Raw genomic sequence first — 24,433 nt, 5'->3', positions numbered from 1 at the left:
AAACAAAAAGAGCCACAAAAGGCACTCCTACAAACCTATCCCCACATTCACAATGGGAACAAACTCCAAAATACAGCAAGAGACTTTCCAGCCTAAGGAATCTCTGTATCTTAGGACATGGAATTGAGCGTATACCTGGAGCAAAGCTCTTGTGGAATCCTAGAATCACATTTTGATCCCTAGAACTGAGACATCCTGAAACTAACTGCCCTTCCACCCCCACAGCTCTATATAATAATCCCAATCAAGACTTCCCTTTTGATCTCATTCCCACTGTCTCTTATGATTAGAAACAAGCAAAACAGAACCTGAGATCTTCACACAATAAAAAAAGCCTGTGTCATGAGGTGCTCAGCAAACACTCAGGGAAACGAAGTTGCGAGTTTATTTCAAATAACTTTCTTACCCAGATTGTATTAGTTGCCCTGCCTTCAGAGCCTCCAGGCTCAAAGACATCCTGTTTTCCCATAACATTTTCCACCCCAAAGTATTTTTTCAGGACTTTGTTTAGGGACCCTCCAATAGCACCCACTGGTCTAAATCGTGCCTGCCTCCCCAGGTCCTCCAGCGCTTGACTTTTTCTGTCTCTCCATTTCCCTGGATACACTACTCTTCATCTGAATAGCCTGGGCTACCCTGCTGCTTCCTCACTCTCTCTCCTTCCTTCTGACTATCAAGTGTACTTACCCTTTGCAATCTCAGACCAAATTTGTGACCCATCTCTAAGTACAGTAAAGAACCATGTAATGCTCATGCTTCTGTATAACACAACTATCTTCCTAATTTCCCTTCAAAACTACTTCATAATTTTCATAACTTATGTATTTTTATAAGCAGCTCAAATCTTCTGTAAAGAGTATAAACATAAAAAAACTTACCTTTTCAAAATCCAAATGAAGTGCCATTAAACATTTTCTCATTACCTTATTTCAGTCCTCTTTCTTCTATGAATAATTTACTTTTACCACCAAAAAAATCAATGGTCTCATCTAGTAATTCCAAGTACTTCAGTTCCACTGTTCCCTACCTCTAACCTACAGCTACATGGAAATCTCCCTGGAAATATGACCTATCTCGGGGCACCTGGGTATCTCAGTTGGCTAAGCAACTGCCTTTGACTCAGGTTATGATCCCAGTGTCCTAGGATTGAGCCCCACATCGGGCTCTCTGCTCAGCAGGGAGCCTGCTTCCACCTCTCTCTCTCTGCCTGCCTCTCTGCCTACTTGTGAGCTCTGTCAAATAAATAAAATCTTTAAAAAAAAAAAAAAAAAAGAAAGAAAGAAAACAAAATATGACCTATTATATATTGTTTTATTGTAGGCACTTAACACAGTGATGATACAGGGTATTCCTGCCTTGATTTAACATTGTAACTCTTTACAGTGTTTTAGGCTACTTTTTTAAAAAATTTTCTGGTTTTAACATTTAAATTACTGCATGCCACAGTGTGCACAGAAGTTTTATCAAGCTGATTTGACTTTTTTGTTACCCTTTGAGAAGGGGAATGGTCAGAGGGAGAAGCAGACTCCCCATGGAGCTGGGAGCCCGATGTAGGACTCGATCCCAGGACTCTGGGACCATGACCTGAGCTGAAAGCAGTTGCTTAACCAACGGAGCCACCCAGGCACCTGAGAAAAAGAAATTTTAAATGAAGTACGTGGATTTAGTTGAAACATTAGAGGAATACTCACATTACAAAGCAAAAGATTCAGTGACTGGCCCGTAATGGCACAAAAGTTTTCCACAAAATTCCGAGGTGCAGAAAATACTCGAAGAACTTTTTCATCTGCTCCAGATACAAACTGAAACCGACTAATCATTGCCAAACATTTCAGGTCATATCCATGTATCTGAGGCCTGGCAATTTCATGCCACGTCACCTGGGTATTAAAATAGGATTAAAAAAAATGATCATACATTTCAGAAGCCAAATTCTTTTCAACAAGCAAAATATCAGATGCACAATTTTTTATTATGCCATGGAAATATGACCATAGACCGTATTCATCCGTGTTGTTTAATGCTAATTCAATCCTTTTTGTTACTGAATAGTATTCCCTTGTAAAGTTAGAAACACACACACACAACACACAGACACACAATCTTGTTGATCCATTCACATATGATAAGACACGTAGGTTCTTTCCACTTTTTGTCTTTTACTGAAAAAGAAGTTGTGATCATTTCTGTACAAATCTTTGCATGAACCTGGACTTCTATTTTTCTTGGGTAAACGCCACCTGTGAGTAAACTAGCTGGATGTTATCACTGATACATATTTAAATTTTTAAGAAACTATCAAACTGTTTCCCAAACAGGCTATACATTTCACAATCCCACCAGCAGTGTACAAGAATGCCAGCTGCCTGCTCCCTCATCAACACTTGGTACAGCCTTTAAATCATTTTGTTAAGTGTGTAATGGTATCCCATTGTAGCTTTACTTTACATTTCCCTAATGACTAGGGTTCAGAATCTTTTCCTGTCCTTATTTCCTTATACCTTCTGTGAAGAAGTATCTGTTCACATCTTTTGTCCATTTTCTTACAGAATTCTTCGTTTTCCTATTACTGAGTTCTCAGATGTTCGTTATACACCCTGGATCTCAATCGCTTATTAGAGATTTGCTTGGTAAATACTTTCTCCCAGCTTGTAACTTTTCATTTTCCTGACAGTGTCTTTCAAGGAGTAGAATTTTCATATTTTGGTGAAGTCCAATTTATCTGTCTTTTTAGTGGATGATTAATAAACAGATTTCACTAGTTTTCAAGGACTGACTCACAGTCAGTTCTAAGAACTTTTGTCAGAGATTGAAGCTGAGTAGACAAGCTTTCTCTACCATACTGCACAGTTCAGTGGCTTGCCACTGGTAAAGTGTAGTTGCAATTTCTTGAGCTCAGGGCAAAGAATAAAAAGTCTATTGAACAAAAGTCACCCTCAATCACTATTACCTAATAGTATATATGACTTTAGAAATTAGCTTTTACTGTAGACTTTACATTGTTTCCTAATATTAAGCATAAAATAGAAGGGATAAGTGAATTTTTATGCAGATAGCAAGTAAATACACTTCAAAAACAACTCTAACACTTAAACTGTCTGAACTGTCAAGAGTATATGTAAGTCTAAGTTTTTAAGAAAATACCACTTCCTACCTGCTGTATCATTCTGCACTCCCACCGGCAACACGTGGGTACTCTGGCTGCTCAGCATCCTTACGTCCGCTCCTCACTGCCAGTGCTTCTCACTTTGACCACCCCACAGTGCACAGCGGCCCCATGTCCCATGTCATTGTTTTCACTTGCATTTCTGTAGTGGCTAACAATACTGCCCCACTTTTCACGTGCCCGGGGATGTTTTTATAAAAAATGCATTTACAAAAATGTCAGTCAAGTAGGAAGACATTTTACCTGTGATTCGTCTTTTCTCTTCCACGGAGCAAAAAGTCGAGTTGTCTGGTCAGTACCAACAGTGATGATAAACTCTCCTTCTGGATCCCACATTAGGTCTTGGACACCATCAAAGTGTCCTGAAATAACAATCTCTGGGGTCCACTCTCTCTGCAATGGAAGTATTCATGACTCATCAAAATAATCAGAGATCACTACTACTCAGAATCAAGTCTAATCATGATAATGCCCTCCGCCCTCAAGGCTAATGATGGAAAAGACTGAAGCCCCTGAGCAAGGGAAAAAGCTAAAAGAATAAGATGGGATCTTAAAATAATAGGATCCTAAAATAAAAGGACAGGTTTTCCAATCAAGCATATTATAACTTAAAAGTTCAAATGTGTTTTGTCCTTTAAAGCAGTAACCCAGGGGAAATGCCCCTCCATTCATCGCATACTGAATGCCTCCTAGAAGCCAAACACTATTTAACTTTTCTCTGCCTCAAAGAACTCCTCTGTAAAAGAGTTACCAAGTTTGTATGGTTGTTAGGCGAATTAGATGAATTTATATCTGTAAAGCACCCAGAACAATGCAATAAACAGCACTACATAATAAAGAGTATTAAATAAAATAAGTCAGTAGATTCTGAGTATGTGCCTTTTTTTTTTTTTAAGGATTTATTTATTTTAGGGAGACAGAAAGGAAAAGAGAGTACACCAGCAGGAGGGGCAAAGGAAGAAGGAGAAAGTATCTTAAGCAGACTCCACTCAGCACAAAGCCCGGCCGAGGGCTGTGATCTCACACCCTGAGATAATGGCCTGGGCCAATAAATACCAAGAATCGGATGCCTAACCAACTGCACCACCCAGGAGCCCGCTGGCTTTCTTTATCAAGTAAAAGGAGCTGCAGGTGTAGAGAAGAGAGGCTGAATCAAATCTAGCTAGCCCACCTCCTGAGGGAGCCTGTACCAGCAACCATGTAAACAAAGAGAGACAATGAAATATAGAAAATGTCATATGTCTCATCTACAATCATGTTTTGAACAACCTCAAGTAGTGGTAAACAATCTTTGGAGTAAATAAACTTGTAAAAATAGCTAAAAGGTGACCCAAAGTCAAGTATGATGAATACAGTCAGTGATTAAGCTAAGCTATTTTCTCATCAAAAAAATTAAAAGGTTGTGACAAAGAAGTGCTATTAATTTCTTCTTCTATGACATAAAAGGTGATTCTAAAGTTAGCACTAATGGGAGTTTCCAAAAAGTTCTGAACAAAGTGCAGCACTTTTGGACTATCAGTACAATTTTGCACTGTAACAGTCCTAAAGTACAGTGTTTGTTTTTAAAATCAGCCCCAAATATAACAGATGTGCCACTCTGGTGTGGGAGGCTGTGCATGTGTGGGGGCAGAGGGTATACGGCAACTCTCTGGACTTCCTGCTCAATTGTTTGTAAACCTAAAACTTCTTTAAAAAATCAAGTCTATTTTTTAAAAGTCACCTTAAATACATGGGGTGCAGGTATTATAAGTCTGAAGTCAAATTATAAGCACAAGCAAAGTTCCTTGAATTCTATCTTCTGGTTTGAGTTTCTTCTTATTCATCTGATGCTTTTATCTATGAAGGCCCTCAAAAACTAAATCTGAAATATGGCTCAGAGGCACTCTGAGTTAAGAACAAGATTTATCAAGACTTATCTTGATAAATTTATCAAGTTAACAATTTATTAAGTTAAGAACAAATTTAAAAGTGCCTTAGAGACATCTGGGTGGCTCAGTCAGTTAAGCATACTCCAACTCTTGAGTTTGGTTCAAGTCATGATCTCAGGGTCGTGGGACTGAGCCCGACATCGGGCTTCGTGCTCAGCAAGGAGTCTGCTTGGGATTTTCTTCTTCTCCCTCTAACCCTCCCCTACCCATGCACATGTGAGCACTCTCTATCTCAATTAAATTTTAAAAATCTTCGGGATGCCTGGGTGGCTCAGTTGGTTAAGCAGCTGTCTTCGGCTCAGGTCATGATCCCAGTGTCCTGGGATCGAGTCCCACATCGGGCTCCTTGCTCTGCAGGGAGCCTGCTTCTCCCTCTGACTCTGCCTGCCACTCTGTCTGCTTGTGCTCGCGCTCGCTCTCTCTCTCTGACAAATAAATAAATAAAAATAAAATCTTAAAAAATTTTTTTTCAAAATCTTCAAGAAAAAAAAGTGCCTTAGCTTATGATCCCCTGGCTCATTCCACAGTAGAAACAGTCCTTTGTTTTTTGGTGTGTGCGTACAGTTGATACACAATGTTACACTAGTTTCAGGTATATAACATAGTGATTCAACATATCTATGTATTATGCTATGCTCCCACCATTTGATTCATTTAAACAGTCATGGTGAAGCTTCATGACCAAAATCACTTACAGGCAAACAGAAATATGAATTTCTACTACTCGTACTTTAACTGTTAAGGCAGCACATAGTGAATATAACATGTGATTGCTTTATTCTTACTATTCATTCATCCATGCATTCCACATTATGTACCAGAACACAGGGATAAGGAAGACAGCCAAATCTGTTCTCACAGAGCTTACAATCTAGTAGAGAAGCCAGCCAATTATATAATGGATTCCCATAAAGTATGATAAGGGCTCACCATGTAGCATGTAGGTTTTCTACCAGTTCTAGTTAAAATAGCAGTTCTCAACTGTTTTTCTGCCATAACCCCCTGAAGGATGATATTTCCAGTGAGGCAACACTTATTTGGACAATAGTCAAGGTTATGTTCTGTTATCATCAAGGCTACTAGTTTCATTCTTTTTCTTCACATCAGAAAAGTATATTGGAATCTGAGTGAATGGGAATAATACATATAGATAAAATTCAATTAACTTGGATGTAAATAAAAATAGCTTGAAAGCACATCATTCTTAAACTGACCTTGCTCTGAACTTCAAAATGGATCATGCACACTTATCTTAGAACATTTAAACACGGAACATCCAACTAGCTCCCGTGTTAGTTGTTTGATACTTTAAAGAACTGCTTTTGAAATACACTGATTTGAGAGAAAGTATTTACAGTAAGGACAGGAAAGGGAGTATTTTCTTTAGGTGACACACAATATCGCATTAGTTTTAGACATACATAGTGATTCAAAAAGTCTATGCATAATGCTGAGCTCACTCACCACAGTGTAGCCCCCACCTGTCACCACACAATGCTATTACAGCACCACAGGACTGTGTTCCTTATGCTGTATCTTTTATTCCCATGACTTATTCACTCCATAACTGGAAGTCTGTACCTCCCACTCCCCCTTACCTACTTGGCCCAACCCCTACACCCTCCTTCCCCTCTGGCAACCATCAGTTTGTTCCCTGTATATATAGGTCTGATTCCATACAAGTAGAAACGATCTTGAAGGTCAACACCAAATGGAAAATACAAGGGAAAAAGTAAATCATTTCATGCATGAAAAGTTGAATCTTCACATATGACACAACTAGTACAAAGCCCACCAACTAAAGGTTATGCAAATTTTTGAATTTTTACTTTATAAGGGAAGCCTTAAGATGCACATTCAAAATCTATGGACTCACATTTCACTCAATGCTCTTATTTCCTTCATTTATTTACTTAATTTAAAATACACAAATATACTATCCCATACGTACCAGGTGCAGTTTTTCATACTGCACAAATATGAACTCATTTAAGCATCAGAGAAACCTTATGAGTAGATGCTATTTTTTTTTAATGTTTAATTTTTTTATAAACATGTAATATATTTTTATCCCCCGAGGTACAGGTCTGTGAACCGCCAGGTTTACACACTTCACAGCACTCACCATAGCACATACCCTCCCCAATGTCCATAACCCCACCACCCTTCTCCTAAACCCCCTTCCTCCGTAGATGCTATTTTTAACCACACCTCACAGAGGAGGAACCTGAGACAGAGGTTAGGCAGCAGATCAAAAGCAAATTAAAAAGTAAGAAACCAAATAATGTTAAGAGGCAGTTATATGGCTTGAGGAAGATTACCTCTTTTTGAGAAGAGACTAACAATAATAAAAAAAATTGTAGAAGAGCCCAGTATTTAGAGGACCATTTAAAATTATACTTATGAACAGCCCTGAGAGCATTAATACATTCCTTCAAAAGTAACAGGTAGTTTTATGGCCCTTTTGTCAGTCATTCATCAGTAATTATCTAGGGATTACCCAACTGTCCAAGGAAAGACCAAATTATGTTATCTCCCTGAAGAAGACAGGGAAGTTAGAAACATTTTAGGAAACACTCCCATCAAAAAAATTATAGAATTTAAAGGCAGAGCTTAAAATTTACATAGTTTAAAGTTCACTTATCTAGGAAGTTTACCTATGTGCAAATTTCAAAACCTCAACAATGCTGGACAAATGACGACTTTTAAATTGAGAAAAGCTAAGTTTCTTACTTAGTATAACTACAGTTTAATGTCTATAAGAAGAAGTTATGTCATTTGAATTTAAACACCTCTACTATGTTTCTGCAGAGTATTCTAAGTCTATAGCATAGTTTACATAGGTTTCATTTCACTCTATTTGATAACAAATACTTTATTTAAAAATGCTTTTCTTACTGGATTTGCCGCATTCTGTTTCCAAAGGTGCAATGCTCCATGGAAAGCATGAGCAATGATCATGGAACCATCTTCATTGAATTGGCAATCATAAAATCCCAGAGTATTTCCACCTACTTCCCCTACTCGAACCTATGCAATAATAGAAAATAATGAGTAATCAATATTCCACACTTCTCACAGTCCAGAGATTATTACGTTCCATGTAACAATATATGTTAACATCAGCAGCTCCAGGAACATAGACTTGGGGGTTAAATATTGTTTACCAAACCCAACATCCTGTTCCTTAAATGGTCACCTTTTTTAAGATTTTATTTATTTGACAGAGAGAGAGCACAAGTAAGCAGAGCAGCAGGCAGAAGGGGAAAGAGAAGTAGGCTCTCTGCTAAGCAGGGAGCCTGATGCAGGGCTTGATCCTAGGACCCTGGAATCATGACCTGAGCCAAAGGCAGCCACTTAACCAACTGAGCCACCAAGGCGCCCCACATTTTTTTTTTAAAGATTTTATTTATTTATTTGACAGAGAGAGATCATGAGTAGGCAGAGAGGCAGGCAGAGAGAGGGAGGAAGCAGGCTCCCTGCTGAGCAGAGAGCCTGATTCAGGGCTCGATCCCAGGACCCTGAGATCATGACCTAAACTGAAGGAAGAGGCTTTAACCCACTGAGACCCCAGGTATCCCAAAGAGTCACATTTTTACCTGTTCTAGCCAAACTCCTGACTCTTCATCTGGAGCCCAGAGAATCATGGTTTTATCCATTGAGGCAGACAACAATCTCATTGGCTGCTGAAGAACACCATCTGAAGAATAAAAGCTAATGCCTTTAAAATGACCAACAAGCATTTTGTTTGTAGATTACCAGAAAAACACGACATGGGTTACCACAAGAACATTCATGTGCAGCATTACACTAGCAAAATTTTTAGAGATACTGACAGAAGTCTACCATCAGAAGAACAGATGACTGAGTTGTGGTATATTTAGACAAAGGAATATTATACTTCAATAAAAATAAATTAGAGCTACACAAATCATTACGGATACAGATCCAAAACATGTTAAGATAAAAGGGCAAGTTATAAGAGAATACATATTGATATCAAGTTTTAACAGCTGTAAAGCAATACTGTTTGTGGCTACATAGAACGTGTAGCAGAAGTATAAAAACGCTCATGGGAATGATGTGGAGTGAATTCAGTCCTGCAGTTGCCCTAAGGAAAGAATGGAGGGGAAAGGGTTCAGGAAAGAATACACAGGGGTCCCTCAATACCAATGATATCTTTTTTTTTTTTTTAAACTGCAACAAATATGGCATATCAGTAACAGATGATGGTGATTACCTGAGTATTCATTATTGACATTTTCTATTCTTGCCATAGGGAAGGGGCTAGGGGAAGAATGTGAGGCTTGTGCTTTGTTCAGCTCCACATTTTGCAGCACCAGCTTTAGCATCCAACCACCCCTCCATAAACGGAGATTTGAGGGCAAAAGAAAGTGGAAGAAAGTCTTGTTTTTTCATAAATATTCTATCTCAGTATTACAGCACCTTCTATTTCCATGGGGGCAAAGGTTCCAGTGAAGTTGAAGTTGACTTAAAAGTCAATTTCTCTTAAATCCCATAATAACTAGATGAAAACTAATTCTAAAGAGAGTTAAAAAGGCTGTGGTGGTTTCAGTATCACAGCATCAATCACACTTTTCCCACTCAGCAGTAAATGTTTCAATGGAGTTGAGTGCCCAGCAGCTGCATATCATACTCTGCCAACTTAAAAATGTCTTATATTTGAGATTTTTACTTATTTTTAACTGTTTTTTTTTTTTTTTTTAAGATTTTAAGTAAACTCTACACTCAACATGCGGCCCAAATTTATAACCCTAAGATCAAGAGTTCCATGCTCTACTGGCTCAACCAGCCAGATACCCCTATTTGAGATTTTTAATCAAACTAAAAAAGAAACAAACCCTCTACTTCATTTGGTCAGCTTACAATTCTATACATGAAATTTAGGTGAAATGAGGAATACGGTTTCTTTTTTTCATACCTTTGTGGAAGGAAGGCTGCCAATGAACTGCATTTACCCAGTTTTCATGACCAGCCAGCACAGTCTCCAGAGTAACTGCAAATGCTATTTTAATGCCTATAACAAAAACAATGACACATTCTTTTCTCAAAGCCCTCTGAAAAAGAATTTCCATAACCAAGGTGTACAATTACATATCCCCCTTCAAAAATCAGAACATGATTTAGATTCTATGAAAGAGTGCATTCAACAAAAAAACAACTTCCATTAATTTAATCCACTGTTGAAAATTATGGAGAAAAAAGTTCTAAAGATATATAAATTTTTCTCTAGTCATAAATACATGTTAATGAATGTGTTCAATTTTAAAGTTTTATGGAACAGCTACTGTTATAGTCCAATTAAAAAGCAAAACCAAGGGGCACCTGGGCCGCTCAGTGGGTTAAGCCTCTGCCTTCAGCTCAGGTCATGGTCTAGGGTCCTGGGATTGAGCCCCACTCACTGAGGGCTAACTTTATAATTTAGGTGAACACTCAAAAGTATTTCCTTCAAATACAACATTCCAGTAGAATCTACCACACAGGGGTACTGCTGATTCCAGACAGTAAGAAAACCAGAATTATATATACCACTCCAATTTAGTACTTGGGCTTGTGTCTCATTCAGTAAAGGTATGGATAAATCTCTTTATTCCTTTAGTTCTTCCTATGCTAAAACTGCAAATTTGGCACCACTGTATAAATTAATTTGCTGAGAAAACATTAAACATTTTTCAGTAATTTTTAAAAATCTTACTGATATGGTTAGAAAAAGTAAGTGGATGAAAAATAACTTATCCTCAAATTTAAAAAATGCATAGTATAAGTTTCAGGTATGGATTGAATACTTTTTTTTTTTAAGATTTTATTTATTTATTTGACAGACAAAGATCACAAATAGGCAGAGAGGCAGACAGAGAGAGAGGAGGAAAGCAGGCTCCCCGCTGAGCAGAGAGCCCGATGTGGGGCTGGATACCAGGACCCTGGGATCATGACCTGAGCTGAAGGCAGAGGCTTTAACCTACTGAGCTACCCAGGCGCCCCAAGATTGGATATTTCTGAAAAACTAACTTCCGCACAGGTATACAGCAAAACAGATAAATAAATGAGCTAGGAAGCTGTTACACCAAATATTTTCATTATTACTTACTTTCATTTTCTATTGTAAAAGTATTCTCCTTCAGTTTTATATTATCATCATCTTGAATTTCTAAAGATGTTGATTTTATATACAGTCTCCATATTCGTATCAGGCAATCTTGTGAACAGCTTGCTAGGAAAAGATCTCTACCTAATAAAACAACAAATGTTATCATTTTTCGAACATTATATTCTTAAACTTAGGTATAAGACTTTCTACTCTACACTATGCTGATTTCTAGATTTCCTAAAAAAATAAATGAGACTTTGCTTCCCTACCCTTCATTCATTTGACCTACATTCTTTTTTACTAGCACTGGCAAACACACATATAATGCTAATAAATGGTTACAATGTATAACATTCTTATACACAGTCCACAAAATTCTACAAAGAACTCAAGAACATCTTTATGTGTAATAGTCAGCTAGTGTCCTCTTCAAAACATCAACCAGTTTCATCCTCTATCTCCCCAATTAATAGTTAACAAAGAGGTAAGTATCCTCTTTTCTAATAGGGACAATAGAAAAATGTTATAGACAAAGAAAACGTAACACAAAAGAAGGTGCCTTCCTGAAGTTCCACACACTTGCCCCATTATGTACTTCAGCAAGATTTCATACTGACCGAAGGTTGCCCACTCCACGCCTCTTATCCAATCCTCATGTCCACAGAGAAAAAGCACTTTCTGAAACTAGTAAGATAACAAAAATCATTGGGCTTAATGGAAGAATTTAATATTTTCATGTATATCAGTGATTTCATTAGGTCACAGTCAGTCCTAACGCACTGTTTGTTTTAAATTGGGAACACTCATGGGGCGCCTAGGTGGCTCAGTGGGTTAAAGCCTCTCCTTCGGCTCAGGTCATGATCCCAGGGTCCTGGGATGGAGCCCTGCATCCTGCTCTCTGCTCAGCGGGGAGCCTGCTTCCTCCTCCTCTCTCTCTCTGCCTGCCTCTCTGCCTACTTGTGATCTCTGTCAAATAAAAATAAATAAATAAATAAAAAATAAAATCTTTAAATTGGGAATACTGATCAGACAGAAGATAGAGCTCTCATTTGGAAATAAAAATCTTATAATCATCTAACTCATCTGAGTAGGTAATACAGTATCTACAGACCTTAAATAAATTGTTTACAGGATAAAATAACATGTGCTGTTCTATAGAAACAGTTGGGTGGTTGGATATTCACAACCATTTTAAACTTTCTTATAGGATGCAAAGAAATAAGTATCTCCATTATTAATAAAAAAGCCTAAAGTTAAACTGTATCTTTTCTGGAACTTCCCTCCTGTCATTTAATCACTCAAGATGTAGGCAAAGCTCAGAATGACAAATAAACACTACCAGGGGAATTTCACCATAGATACACTTCATTTAAAATTTACAAAAAAATAAAAAACAAAAAACAAAAAACAATCCACTACCTAAATATATTCCTCCTGTCTTTCCCCCACCCGAAGACCTGTTTCCCACCTAACAACTCTGGACCAGGTGGCCAAGACAGCACTTAGCTGGTGTTCAAGCGAAGTGAAAAACTGTCTAAGAGAGGACTGTCAAAAAATGATTCTCACTGGATTACTTTGGCTTAGATTAGAACATTCCTTAAAATTCCACAATCCGGAAAGAGTCTATATTAAGATATGTAATTAAGTAGAACATAATTCTAGTGTTTTAATTAAATCATTAAATTACCTGGTCATCTCTTTGAACGAATAAGTGAATTTTGCAGTCATCATCGCCACATGCTAATATTGGTACTGAAAGGATAAAAAGAGGCATTACTGTAAATATTCCATCACAAGTTACCATTATCACCAATGCTGGATTATAAGCACTGGGTAAAGAATCCAGGCCTCTATTTTCCACACCCTGAACAATACACTAAAGTGCTCAATAAACGTCTATAGGAATAAAATGAACACTCCAAAGAATGACAGGGAATCCTCTCTTCCATTCTGTGTCATTTATGATAGAAATAGTGGTGAAAAGAGAAACACAAAAAGCATTTCACCAAGACTAATCCAGAAAGTTGTAAACCCAAAAAAGAAAATGTAGGAGCTGAGTCCAACATCATGGCTACTGCACAACGATTTAAAGCCATGTCTGTCACTTCAAGTATCTTACATTTTGTTTGAGAATTCAACAGTAAAACCAAATTCATGAAGTAGAAAACAAAGTAAAAGGGCATGCAAGTATTGCACACCTGAAAGTTCCTAAGAGAGTAGATATTAAAAGTTCTCATTACAAGGAAAAAAAATCTGTAATTGTGTATGCTCTGGACATTAACCAGACTTACTATGGTGATCACTTCTTAATATATACAAATATCAAATCATGATGCTATACAGTTAAAACTAACATGTCATTTATACCTCAATTTCAAAAAAAAAAAAAGGCAGGTAAATATGTAGTTAAAATTCTATGAAAGATGAGGCTATAAAAAATTCACATTACCAAAGGACAGCAGATAAAATAAGGACTTTTTCTAAGTAAATGTAACTACAAGTGTGTTTTTTAAGATTTTCTCGTTTTAAATCAAGTAAAAATTAAAACTCCAGTCACATGGCCTCAATGTAGATGGGAAAAAAACTAAACTCTCTGTTATAAAGCCAGAATATATGAGGTCCTCCTACCGGGGAGCCCTCCCACAAAACAGGACCATCACATGAAATAGTGGAGTGGCAGTTACTGCTGCAGAGGGCATCAGAAGCTGGTGGCTTCCAGGCCTGCCCTTCTCCACCAGATATGTACTTCAGGTGACTGAGGTGGCAAAGATGGACCAACTCACATTGGCCATCAACTCTGTGGAGGAGAATCAGAAGTACAGACAGATGGGTTTCAAAACAAAAGGGATATTTTTCTGTTGGGAAATTTTAAGTGGTTTTGGGCAAATCGTCATTATGGAGGATGTGAAGAGGCTCTCATATTCACAGAAATGTTCAAAGGGTCCATCTTCAGTATTTTTCAACTTATCCTAGACCTTCACCTTCAAAGGGTTAATTTCCCCAAATCAGATCTACAGATGTTGATAATATATTTGATAAATAGCAGTATCAATCCCACATCCATATTAAGTCACTTAAGTTTTCAACAGCTATCAAAATCCTTCACAGCTTCCCTTAATTTTATGTTCTATACAAAGATCATCAGAGTACTGAAAACAGAAGTACAATTCTGGTGAGCTCAGCCTACCATACAGAGTAGTCGAATCATTATGCTGTACACCCAAAACTAATGTTAACATTCTGTCACCTATATTTCAATTTTTTTTTTTTTTACTTTTTTAAAGATTTATTTATTTTAAACAAAGTGCACAAGTGGGGGATGGGGGAAAGGGGGGAAGGAAGCAGACTCCCCGCCAAGCAGGGAGTCCCTGCGGCCTCGAACTCACGACCCTAATCTTGTGACCTGAGCTGAAACCAAGAGTTGGACGCTCAACCAAATGAGCCACCCGGATGCCCCTGCATTTTAATTTTAGGAATCATTTTGACTGAGCAACCTAGATGGGTACAAAAACACTTATCACAGCGGGTTGTTTGCTCTTCCACTGCTGCGAGTAGGGCGGCCTCCGAAACTCAAAAATCACGACGGTCTGGGGGACACGATCTCGCTCACGGGAAGAGCTCTTAGAAAGATGTCGCAGGTATGAAATAAGACTGAGCCACCGCAGGAGCGCAGCCCTTTGGACTCCCTGCAGTCTCTGTAGCATTCGCTCATATCCTGGAAGCGTGCGCAGGGAGGCCACCAAGAGGGTTTAGGAATGCAGCTATATTTCAATTTTTTAAGAAGTATATTATCCACATTTCAACTTGTTTCATGAAAACGTTCAGATATGAAATTAAGACCTAATGTTTCTTTCAGGTTCTGGTTGTATGGAGATATAAAAATCTATTGCTGTTTTAATGTATACTTAGCAGAATACTCACCATCAGTATTAGGCAAGTAAGATAAGCAGAGAGCCAGAGTGAATCCATTTCCAAAGTTCAAGGTCTGAACACACGTTACTAAGAAATAATAAAAACACCATGAACAATTAACTGTGAGCTTATCCACCGAGAAAGGTTGGGTAGCATCATCATAGCCCTGGGTGGAGGAAGATGAAAAAGGTCAATTCTGAGCCCCCAGTGACCATGGGAATATAAATGATTAACAACATTACAAAGAACAAAATGACTTAAAACACTGAAAAAATGGTATTTATGTTCTTCCATCACTCGACAATTACTATTTCATCTGGATTATATTATCTCTCAACCTACCCTCTGAACCCTTTTTAGACCAGACTCGAACAGTAGAATCAGAAGCTGCAGAAACAATCAGTGTATGTAGTTCAACATCTGATGCCCTCCTCTGGTGAAGAGCGTGCACTGCATACACAGCTCCTTCGTGGCCTTGGAGATGGACTGCTTTTAAAAGCTACATCAGAAAAAATTAACAAAAACATGGGTGATAAAAAAGGAATTAATAGTTCCATCTTTATTTAACTAAAATCACAGAATTAAAGGTACAGTTAAAAAGCCTGACCCAGAAATACATCCTTTCAAGTTGAAGACAATGTAAACTACAGAGAAGGTGATCTGAACACAGTATGGACAGATGAACGTGCACAGCCCTTGAAACAGCAATTTCCTATCTAAGAATCTACTGTGAGATGGGGCGCCGGGGTGGCTCAGTGGGTTAAAGCCTCTGCCTTTGGCTTGGGTCGTGATCCCAGGACCCTGGGATCGAGTCCCACATTGGGCTCTCTGCTCAGTAGGGAGCCTGCTTCCTCCTCTCTCTCTGCTGCCTCTCTGCCTACTTGTGATCTCTGCCAAATAAATAAACAAACAAATAAATAAATAAATAAATCTACTGTGAGATGCTAACCACACTAGTGTAACTAATAAAAGACAAATGCAGAAAGGCATTCATCACACGTTCCTTATAACAGTAAAAAACTGCAATTAACCTAAAATTCCTAAAAGTAAAAATTCCTACTGTAGGCAATAAAAAAGGTAACATGGAAAGACAACCACAACACTGACATTCTTGAAGACTACAGCCAGCTTTGTGGAATGTTCCTTCTTTTGGATTCATGTGATATTTCCTCAAGATTAGATTCTGGATATACATTTTGACCTCATTACTATCCATGTGCATCATGTCAGGAAGCACCTGATCATCACTCTCTCCCAATTTCAGCGTTAACCTTGATACCCTAGTAGAAGTAGCGTCTGCCAGGTTTTTTCACTGTGAAGTTAAATTTTTTGTGATACTATGTAAGATTTTATTTTGGAACTGGGTAAATATTCTATTCTCCAACAAACTTTTACCAAGTACTTCTAGCATACATTCATGATACTTGCCTGAATCAAGAATCACTAGAAAATGAAAAAAAAAAAAAAAAGGCAAGCAGAACGAGGAAATCCCGTTTATCAAGCCTACCTGCCTGCCATGTAAAATCATTCCCTATCATTTCTGCTATTTTAAATATACTTTTCAGAGTTTGCAATGTGTGAGATTCCACCACGTCCTCTGAGAAGTGTCTTCTATAATTTGCCATCTATAGAAACAGAGGGGTCCCTTAAATGCATGCTGAGTTGTTCTCACAATTTAAGCAAAACTCTGCCACTCAAGATGATTAACAGCTATGTATTAGGATCTGTACACTAACTTTCTGTAATCATTGACCTTTGGCTCGAGAAATCATTTTTAAAAACTCAAGTACAGTATAATCTCTCTTATGTATAATTACACACAAAATAGAGAGAGCTAGAGCTAGTTCACTAGAATGTTAACTCTGTTTTGTACTTAGTTTTCCTTCTCTACACTATTCTGTACTTAAACTTTTTTCATGAGTCTCTATCATTACTCCCTAAGAAATCAAATCTATTGAAAGTACTTACTTTACATTTTTAAGCAAGGTTGTGTATCAATTATCAGAGAATTTTAAAAACTTAAATAAAAGAAACCTCTCAAGTTCACCAGCTTGTTAAAAAACACTGCTCAATTGTCAGAGACTCAAACCTCTCATTATACCAGCTTAGAATTATTTTTTTATCAGAAGTCAAGGGGTGCTGAACTCCTGTGTACATGGAAATGCATATGGAAAGGAAAACGGTAAGCCTCTAAGGTTTCCATGTGTGGACCCTTCCCCTAAATTCTCTTATTCCCTTCATCCCCCTTTTATGCCTTTTAGTCTCCTGCTATCCTCTTCCCTGTCTGGACTCACATTCTCTTTAGGCCTCTCTCTAAATTTGCTGTCTGCCCTTAGATACTTGCTCAGCCTACACTCCTCTCTATTGACAGAAGCGGGAAGCAACACTGAGGAAAGAGTTTTGCAAGTATAACCTCAAAATCTCAAGAACAAGTGCTCAAATCATTCCCTGAATTCCTCTGCCAAGATCAGTCTAAACAGGAGTTAGGTTTGCTACATTCCTCTTTGCTCTTACTCAAGTCTAGGTGATTCCAAAATCCCCACCTCCGCATCTGCCCTCTCCTTCTGAGGATAAGTCTGGATGCCTGGCCAGCAATTCAAATGGCATGTCAAGAAGTAAATTCCCCATCTTCCTTCCTACTTCCCTATTTTTCTTTGTAGAAGCACCTTTCTCCCAGAGCCTGAAAACAGAATCCCACCATTTTTAATTACTCACTCCCGTAACACCAGCTCCCACTCCTTTGATAAAGTCAATGTCAAAAGCATCTTCCCTTCAAAATCAAACCCCACACTGCTTTCTTCCTAATTTTTCCTACTCTAATTTGGCACACTGCTGTCAGATTAATCTTTTGACGCTCATTTTCCTCTGCTTAGAAATCATCAATGACTTCCAAATGACTGCAAATAAAGAACAAACTCTTAAAGTGGATATTCACATTGCCACACAATCTTCTCCTACTGTACTGTAGTATTACCGCCTAGGAACACTTCTAAAACTATGTTGTTCAGAGTTACAAGGAATGTTAAGCGATTTAAAAGGAAAAAAAAAAACTTCAAACTTGAAAGGATTTTGGGAAATGCCTGTTAAATGAAGATATGTTCATCCACGTCACAACTCTGCAGGGATTTCACTATACTTCTGGTGCACTGGGACTCTCTAAAGAAGGTATAGGATATATACCTTATGTATATATACCTATGTTAGTTCCCAACCATGATTGCACATAGATTCCTTTTCTCATGTGACTTCTTGAAAGATGAATAACTTTCTGAGCAAACTAGAAAACCCTGCCCTTAAGACATCTTAGACTTTGGTTAAGACTGGATACTGATGAGCAGGTGGCCTCCTATACCACCTGAGCTTTTTTATGCATGCCATTTTTCCTACCAGGAATCTGCACCCCTTAAATTCCTCCTAAGGAAACCATCCCACGCTTTAAGACCCAACTCAACCAGCTCTTAAAACTCTACTGAACTCACAGCACCATGGTCGTGGTAGAGCAAGTTAGAGCACATATCTATGGAGCTACCTTTATACTTTAGCTATTCAAGTACATTTTGCCATCAAAACTACATACATGAATCATAAACAGTATTCTGACTCCTCTTTATCTTCTGCATGACAGATGTTTAAATGCCTAAAATGCTTTAATCTTTGCTTACAACTAGAAACAACCCAGTGTCCATCAATAGAGATCCATCCACACTCAGTGGTGCATATTATAACATTACTTAGAATTATGTAAATCTATGCCCACATGGTAACAACTGTCCTATGAACACAGGCAGTGTTAACTTTTGCTATCACTGAGAACAGAACAAACAGCCCCTTTAGGTGCAGTTTGAAAACTACTACTAAGTGACGGGAAATTCACAGAAATGAGTGACAGCATACGAATACGGGAGCAAATGTTAGAGGAGAGGGTACAGGGCATGTGAAGTATAGATGTAAGATCTTGACTAATGGTAAGAATGAAGCAACTTCATAAAAGAACATAACAGATATGAGGAAAAGAGCTGAAAATGAAAGCAGATATAAGTTAATTCTTACAACTATAAACATGTCTACCCACCTGATTATTCTCGATTTCCCAGTGAATCACTTGATTATCAGATCCTCCAGAAACTAATTCGGTAGAAGAAGCTGGAAAAAATTACATTTCCATGAATATTTTTATTTTTTTCCCAGCGGTTTTGAGAACTTGCAAAGCTACAGAAAAGATATGAGAACTCAAAACGATATTAAAAAACCTCATATACCCCTTATCTAGACTCACCAACTGTTAACATTTTGCCATGTTTAGTTAATATCTCACTTTATATATGTATATGCATAGACGTCTTTGTTTATGGCAAACCATTTAAAAATAAGCTGCAGACCTTAGGACCTCTCACTCTTAAACGCTTTTTATCATACATCTCCTAAGAATTGGAACATTCCCCTATATTACAATTATTGTATTCAACAATTTTAATTGTTGACACAGTATCATTAATGTAAAATACAGTCCATATTAAAATTGCCCCAAATTGTCCCAGTAATGCCCTATATACCTTTTTAAAATTCTGAATCTAAGGACCACACATCGCACATTGTTTCTTCTGGCCTATGTTCTAGATACTTAGGGGAAGGAGGTGGAGATTGTTTAAAGGACATTAGACCTATAGTCAGAAGTCCCAGATTCATGTCCTAACCCTAGTGCCAGACAGCTGTAATATTGGGCTTTAACATCTTCATACATCACAGAAATTAAGCCATTTAATTACATGATTTTGGAAATTACTATAAGGTACATAAAAATAATGTGTTAAAATTCAAACATTTTAAAAATAAGAAATAGTGGTTGTTTGTTTGTTTGTTAAGTAGGTTCCACACCCAACATGGGGCTTGAACTCATGACCCTGGGATCAAGAGTCACATGCTCTACTGACTGAGCCAACCAGGCATTCCTGAAAATACAAAATGGTATTATTAAAATTTTATAATTAGATTAGAAAAACATCTTAATTATCTGGTGACAGAGCCCTAATTTTAGAGGAAAGCAAACATAGTCGTTATAGATTACAGTGAAACACAAGCAATTCATTTATAAGCCCAAATTAATATTTTATAATAAATCCCTATACAGAAATTCAAGTTGTCTTTGAAGTTACCTGATGGCAATTAATAAAATTACAATTGTGCTTTAATATCTATACCAATAGCCACTCTTTCAAATATTTAAAGATTTTTACTGACCTAACATGACTAATCCTGCATTACCAAATGAAATAAGTAGCTTATTAATCTTTTTTTTAATGTCACAGATAAAGTCATGGCAAAGTTTTACTCATTCAGGAAATTTTGCATTTGTGCATGGCTCAGAATGCTCTCAATAAATGTTTACGAAAATGAAAATAAAATTAATTCAGAGTCCATAAGAATACCACAGTAAGTATATGTAAGACATTTGAGGAAATTCTATAGGATATCAGAAGCATCATTTAAAAGTAATATATTAATTAAAAATTCTTGAGTCACAGAATCTTAGAGATAAAAGAGACCTGGAGATAATCTAGTCCAGGAATCGTAATTTTTTTAGTATCAGGATTCCTTTACACTCTTTTTTGAGAACCCCAAAAGCTTTTGTTTATATGGACTATATGTACCAATATCAACCACATTAGAAATTAAGTCAGCAATTTGAAAAATACTTTTTTATTAGTTTACTTAAAAATAATAACGAACCCCATCACATGTTAACATAAATAACATTTGTAGGGGGTGAGGGGGGAATCCCTATTATTTTCCAAAACAAAAAGTTAATGAGAAGAGAGGCACTGTTTCACATTTCCACCAACCTCTTTAACATCTAACTTCATTAGAATACAACTGGATTTTCATATCTGCTTCTGTATTGAATCTGCTGTGGTAGCCACCATATACTTAAGACAGAATGAGAATGAAAACTGTCAATAACCTCTTCTATTATTCTGAAAATAATTTTGACCTCACAGGTGTTGTGAACCTCGAAGGTCACCAGATCAAGTTCAAGCATTTATTTTTCAGGTATTACTAAGGTGTAAACTGGGGTGAACACAGAGACGCTATGTCCTGCCTAAAAAGCATAGCTTGTCTGTGGAAGAAATAGATCTCAAGCCAAATCCTCTGAATCCCAGCCTGAACCCCAGAACAGGCCCTGCTTACAGGCTTTCAGTCAAAAACTGTGGGCAGAGATGCCTGGGTGGCTCAGTTGGTTAAGCAGCTGCCTTCGGCTCAGGTCATGATCCCAGCGTCCTGGGATCGAGTCCCACATCGGGCTCCTTGCTCGGCAGGGAGCCTGCTTCTCCCTCTGCCTCTGTCTGCCTGTGCTCGCTCTCTCCCCCTCTCTCTCTCTGATAAATAAATAAAATCTTTAAAAAAAAAAAAACAAAAAAAACCGTGGGCAATGGAGAGCGTCTAGCCACAGTCAGGGGCTGCCTCTACTCTCATTCCAGGAACCGCTATGTTATCCACAGTTTAGTTCTATAAAGTACAGGTCAGGTATTTCACTGGTCATACCATTTTTGTTCTGCTTTCTGACTGCGTAGTATCAGATAAACTAATGTTAAATTAAGACAAGTGATAAAAGAAAAATGGCTACTTTTACTTTATCAGAAAACAATTGAGGGGGTGCCTGGGTAGCTCAGTGGGTTAAAGCCTCTGCTCAGGTCATGTTCCCAGGGTCCTGGGATCAAACCCCACGTCAGGCTCTCTGCTTGGCGGGGCGCCTGCTTCTTCTTCCCTCTCTCTCTGCCTGCCTCTCTGCCTACTTGTGATCTCTGTCTGTCAAATAAATAATAAAATCTTAAAAAAGAAAAAAATTGAGATCAGCTTTAACAATCAGATTAATACTTACAACCATCTTGTTTACAAATCCACTGTACGCAATTGACTCGGGCAGTGTGGCCATTCAGGTTGGTAATAACAACTCTTTTCTTTACGGAAGAAAACATTAGTTAGTAAATTACAATTTATCCGACAAAAGAATTGATAAAAGTGAGATATCAGTGGTTTTGAGGCTATAAAAAGTTCAGGATTACTTCAGACTGAGTCTCGTCTCTTTATTCATAAACTTTAAACCATAGCTTCAACCATCCATTCACCCTAATGTGTGCCTGCCTTTTCTAGCACTCCATGTTTCTTATGTCCTGTGCTCTCAGTGCATTGAGCTCTCTGGTCTTCATGTGCTAGCTCCTACTAACTGCCCCCATCCTTCTCTACAGGAGAGCTTGTCTTGACATCCCCAGGCTAGACAAGGTAACTCTTCCTTGTCTGCCCACAGTTTTCAAGGCCTACTTCTACCATGCTTAAACTGATCTGAGGGCTTTAACTGAGAAAAAAAAAAAAAAAAGAAAAGAAAACCCTCAATAGAGGAATTCGTGATTACTGGATTCAAATTCATGACTCAACTTTGCATACCATGGCTGATCTGGTGTTGGGTCCTTCATTAGTGATACAAAGTTACCAGGCCACAACTACTTCCTCAGATAGCAGATCCCTTCAAGGCCTATAACCAAGTTCCCCTTCAAGGCCTATAGCCAAGTTCCCAGCAGCCTCTTGACTGCTTTCAGCAAAATCCCTCCACACTTAGGCTTTCCTTACTCCCCACACTGCTCACGATATTTACTCTGTGATTACACAGCTTTCCTCTTTAGATCCCCTTTCTCTACAGCCAATAGCACTAACTTCCAATTTACTTACCTGCCAACTGAAATTCTCATGACAAGAAAAAGGTATGCAAGGTAGATGTGCAAAAACTAGTATATCTGACACATAAGTTATTTGAAGTTGTGACGCAATTTACAGTATTTCCCTCTCTCACTACATTAAGAACTCCTTGATGGTCAAGAATTATTACCCATTACCATCACCACCTAGTCCAGGGTTAGCCCATAGAGGGTCCTCAAATATTTGTTGAATGAATATTACTCCAAAACTTTATTTTAGCATCTGACATGCTCTTATTCCTATATTTAATTAAGTGCCCAAATAGCAAATATTTAACAAAGCAAAGTACTTTTTAGGCTCAATATACTTTCTTGGTAAGTTAAAATCCCCTCACATGACCACCAAGTTATTAAAAGTAAAAATGTAATGGAAGACACAGGCACAAATACATTAAATGGCTGTAGAAAGATGGGCTTCTACAGTTGAGTCAGCCCATGGCTAACCAACCTGGTAAAGTTTACCATGGTTTTCCTGCTTTCTCTTGCCAGTTACGAATGCTTGGTAGTAACTAGAAACAGAGATGGAAAACAAGCTCAAGACAAGAAAAATGAGTACAATTATTTCATATATATTTCATATGTAAATCTGAATGTGAAAAGATTATGAAAATTGGATTTTTACTAAAACTAATAAGGCTGTACAAGAAATACAGACAGCTATTCCCTGCACTGCACTTTCATTTCTAGCACTTTATTTTTTTTATTCCGAGACTCTTTTTGAAAAGCAACACTAATTGTACTAGACAATGAGAATGGAGTCCTAACAACTCTGGGAAGAATGCAAAAACTAGGCACTTGAAAAGTGAGATAACTCACCAAGCGAATAATCAACTGACTGGGTGAACTTCAGGGAATGTGTAAGTCCTGCCTTATAACTACTACTTAGGATCCCTAACCCCTTTGCCCTTTACCCCAACAGCGCCTTCCTGAAAATGTCTATTCCCGAAGCCAAAATAAAAGTGGTATTTCTTTGAAACTCAATACAAGCTTATTAAATAAATCTGAAGGAAAATACAGAAACGAGCACCTGTGATCATGGCTTTCATCCATACCTAAACTGCAAATCCTTTAAACCCCAAACTGGTTAGCAGTATGACAGTTCCCACGCAAGGCTTCAGAAAAGGTGGTCTTTCAGGTGGGCTTATGTGGGACTAACAAGCCACTGGCAGGAACTGAAGACCCCGGGCTGTGGCGAAGCGCGAGAAGACGAGGAGTCCCGCGCCCAAGGGAGACTCCTCACCCACCCACCGTCCCCGCCGCTCCGGCGTCTACAGTCCGCCCCGAGCGCACCCAGAGGATTCGGCCCCCACCCCCAAGAACATGGAAACGGGCGTCCGGCAACTTCTCTTACCTGAGGGTCATACAGCACCACGGAGCAGGACGTGCCGAAGGCCAAAAGTCCCCCGGACCCGGAGCTCCAGCTCAGGGCTCCCCGCACCCGGTTTGGGCAGCAAAACACGTGAGTTATTTCCAGCAGCGGCGCTACCATGTTGCTGGCTGAGCCACGGGAGAGACCTGGGCGCGCACTTCCGCCTTCGGAGCGGAACTACTCCCGCGCTCGCCTCTCCAG

At 38.3% G+C, this 24,433-nt stretch overlaps 1 protein-coding gene and 1 non-coding gene across 4 annotated transcripts in view; both read right to left on the bottom strand.

The window, feature by feature from the left end:
* ELP2 (elongator acetyltransferase complex subunit 2) overlaps positions 1–24,352 on the bottom strand; it is a 41,098-nt gene extending 16,746 nt beyond the window's left edge. For 2 of the 3 annotated variants that reach the window (XM_013055969.2, XM_045065522.1), the window contains exons 1-13: positions 24,215–24,352; positions 21,993–22,071; positions 19,188–19,258; positions 15,458–15,614; positions 15,125–15,202; positions 12,891–12,955; positions 11,821–11,887; positions 11,204–11,344; positions 10,037–10,132; positions 8,694–8,815; positions 7,993–8,124; positions 3,410–3,559; positions 1,692–1,880 (exon numbers count right to left, since the gene is read on the bottom strand). In XM_013055969.2, the coding sequence (XP_012911423.1) occupies positions 1,692–1,880; positions 3,410–3,559; positions 7,993–8,124; positions 8,694–8,815; positions 10,037–10,132; positions 11,204–11,344; positions 11,821–11,887; positions 12,891–12,955; positions 15,125–15,202; positions 15,458–15,614; positions 19,188–19,258; positions 21,993–22,071; positions 24,215–24,352 (1,485 nt within the window). The remainder of the gene's footprint in view (positions 1–1,691; positions 1,881–3,409; positions 3,560–7,992; positions 8,125–8,693; positions 8,816–10,036; positions 10,133–11,203; positions 11,345–11,820; positions 11,888–12,890; positions 12,956–15,124; positions 15,203–15,457; positions 15,615–19,187; positions 19,259–21,992; positions 22,072–24,214) is intronic. The other variant, XM_004752285.3, reaches the window with a different exon arrangement.
* LOC123387697 lies at positions 14,831–14,964 on the bottom strand. Its single transcript, XR_006602204.1, has one exon. It is a non-coding gene; the product is annotated as a small nucleolar RNA SNORA14 (small nucleolar RNA).
* Positions 24,353–24,433: the final 81 nt, after the last annotated feature.

This window comes from Mustela putorius, unplaced genomic scaffold (genome assembly GCF_011764305.1).
Source record: "Mustela putorius furo isolate JIRA1106 unplaced genomic scaffold, ASM1176430v1.1 tig00003858_pilon_pilon_pilon, whole genome shotgun sequence".
NCBI classification, from domain to species: domain Eukaryota; kingdom Metazoa; phylum Chordata; class Mammalia; order Carnivora; family Mustelidae; genus Mustela; species Mustela putorius.
Note: the sequence above shows the minus strand (reverse complement) of the source record. Positions and strands in the feature narration are given on the sequence as shown.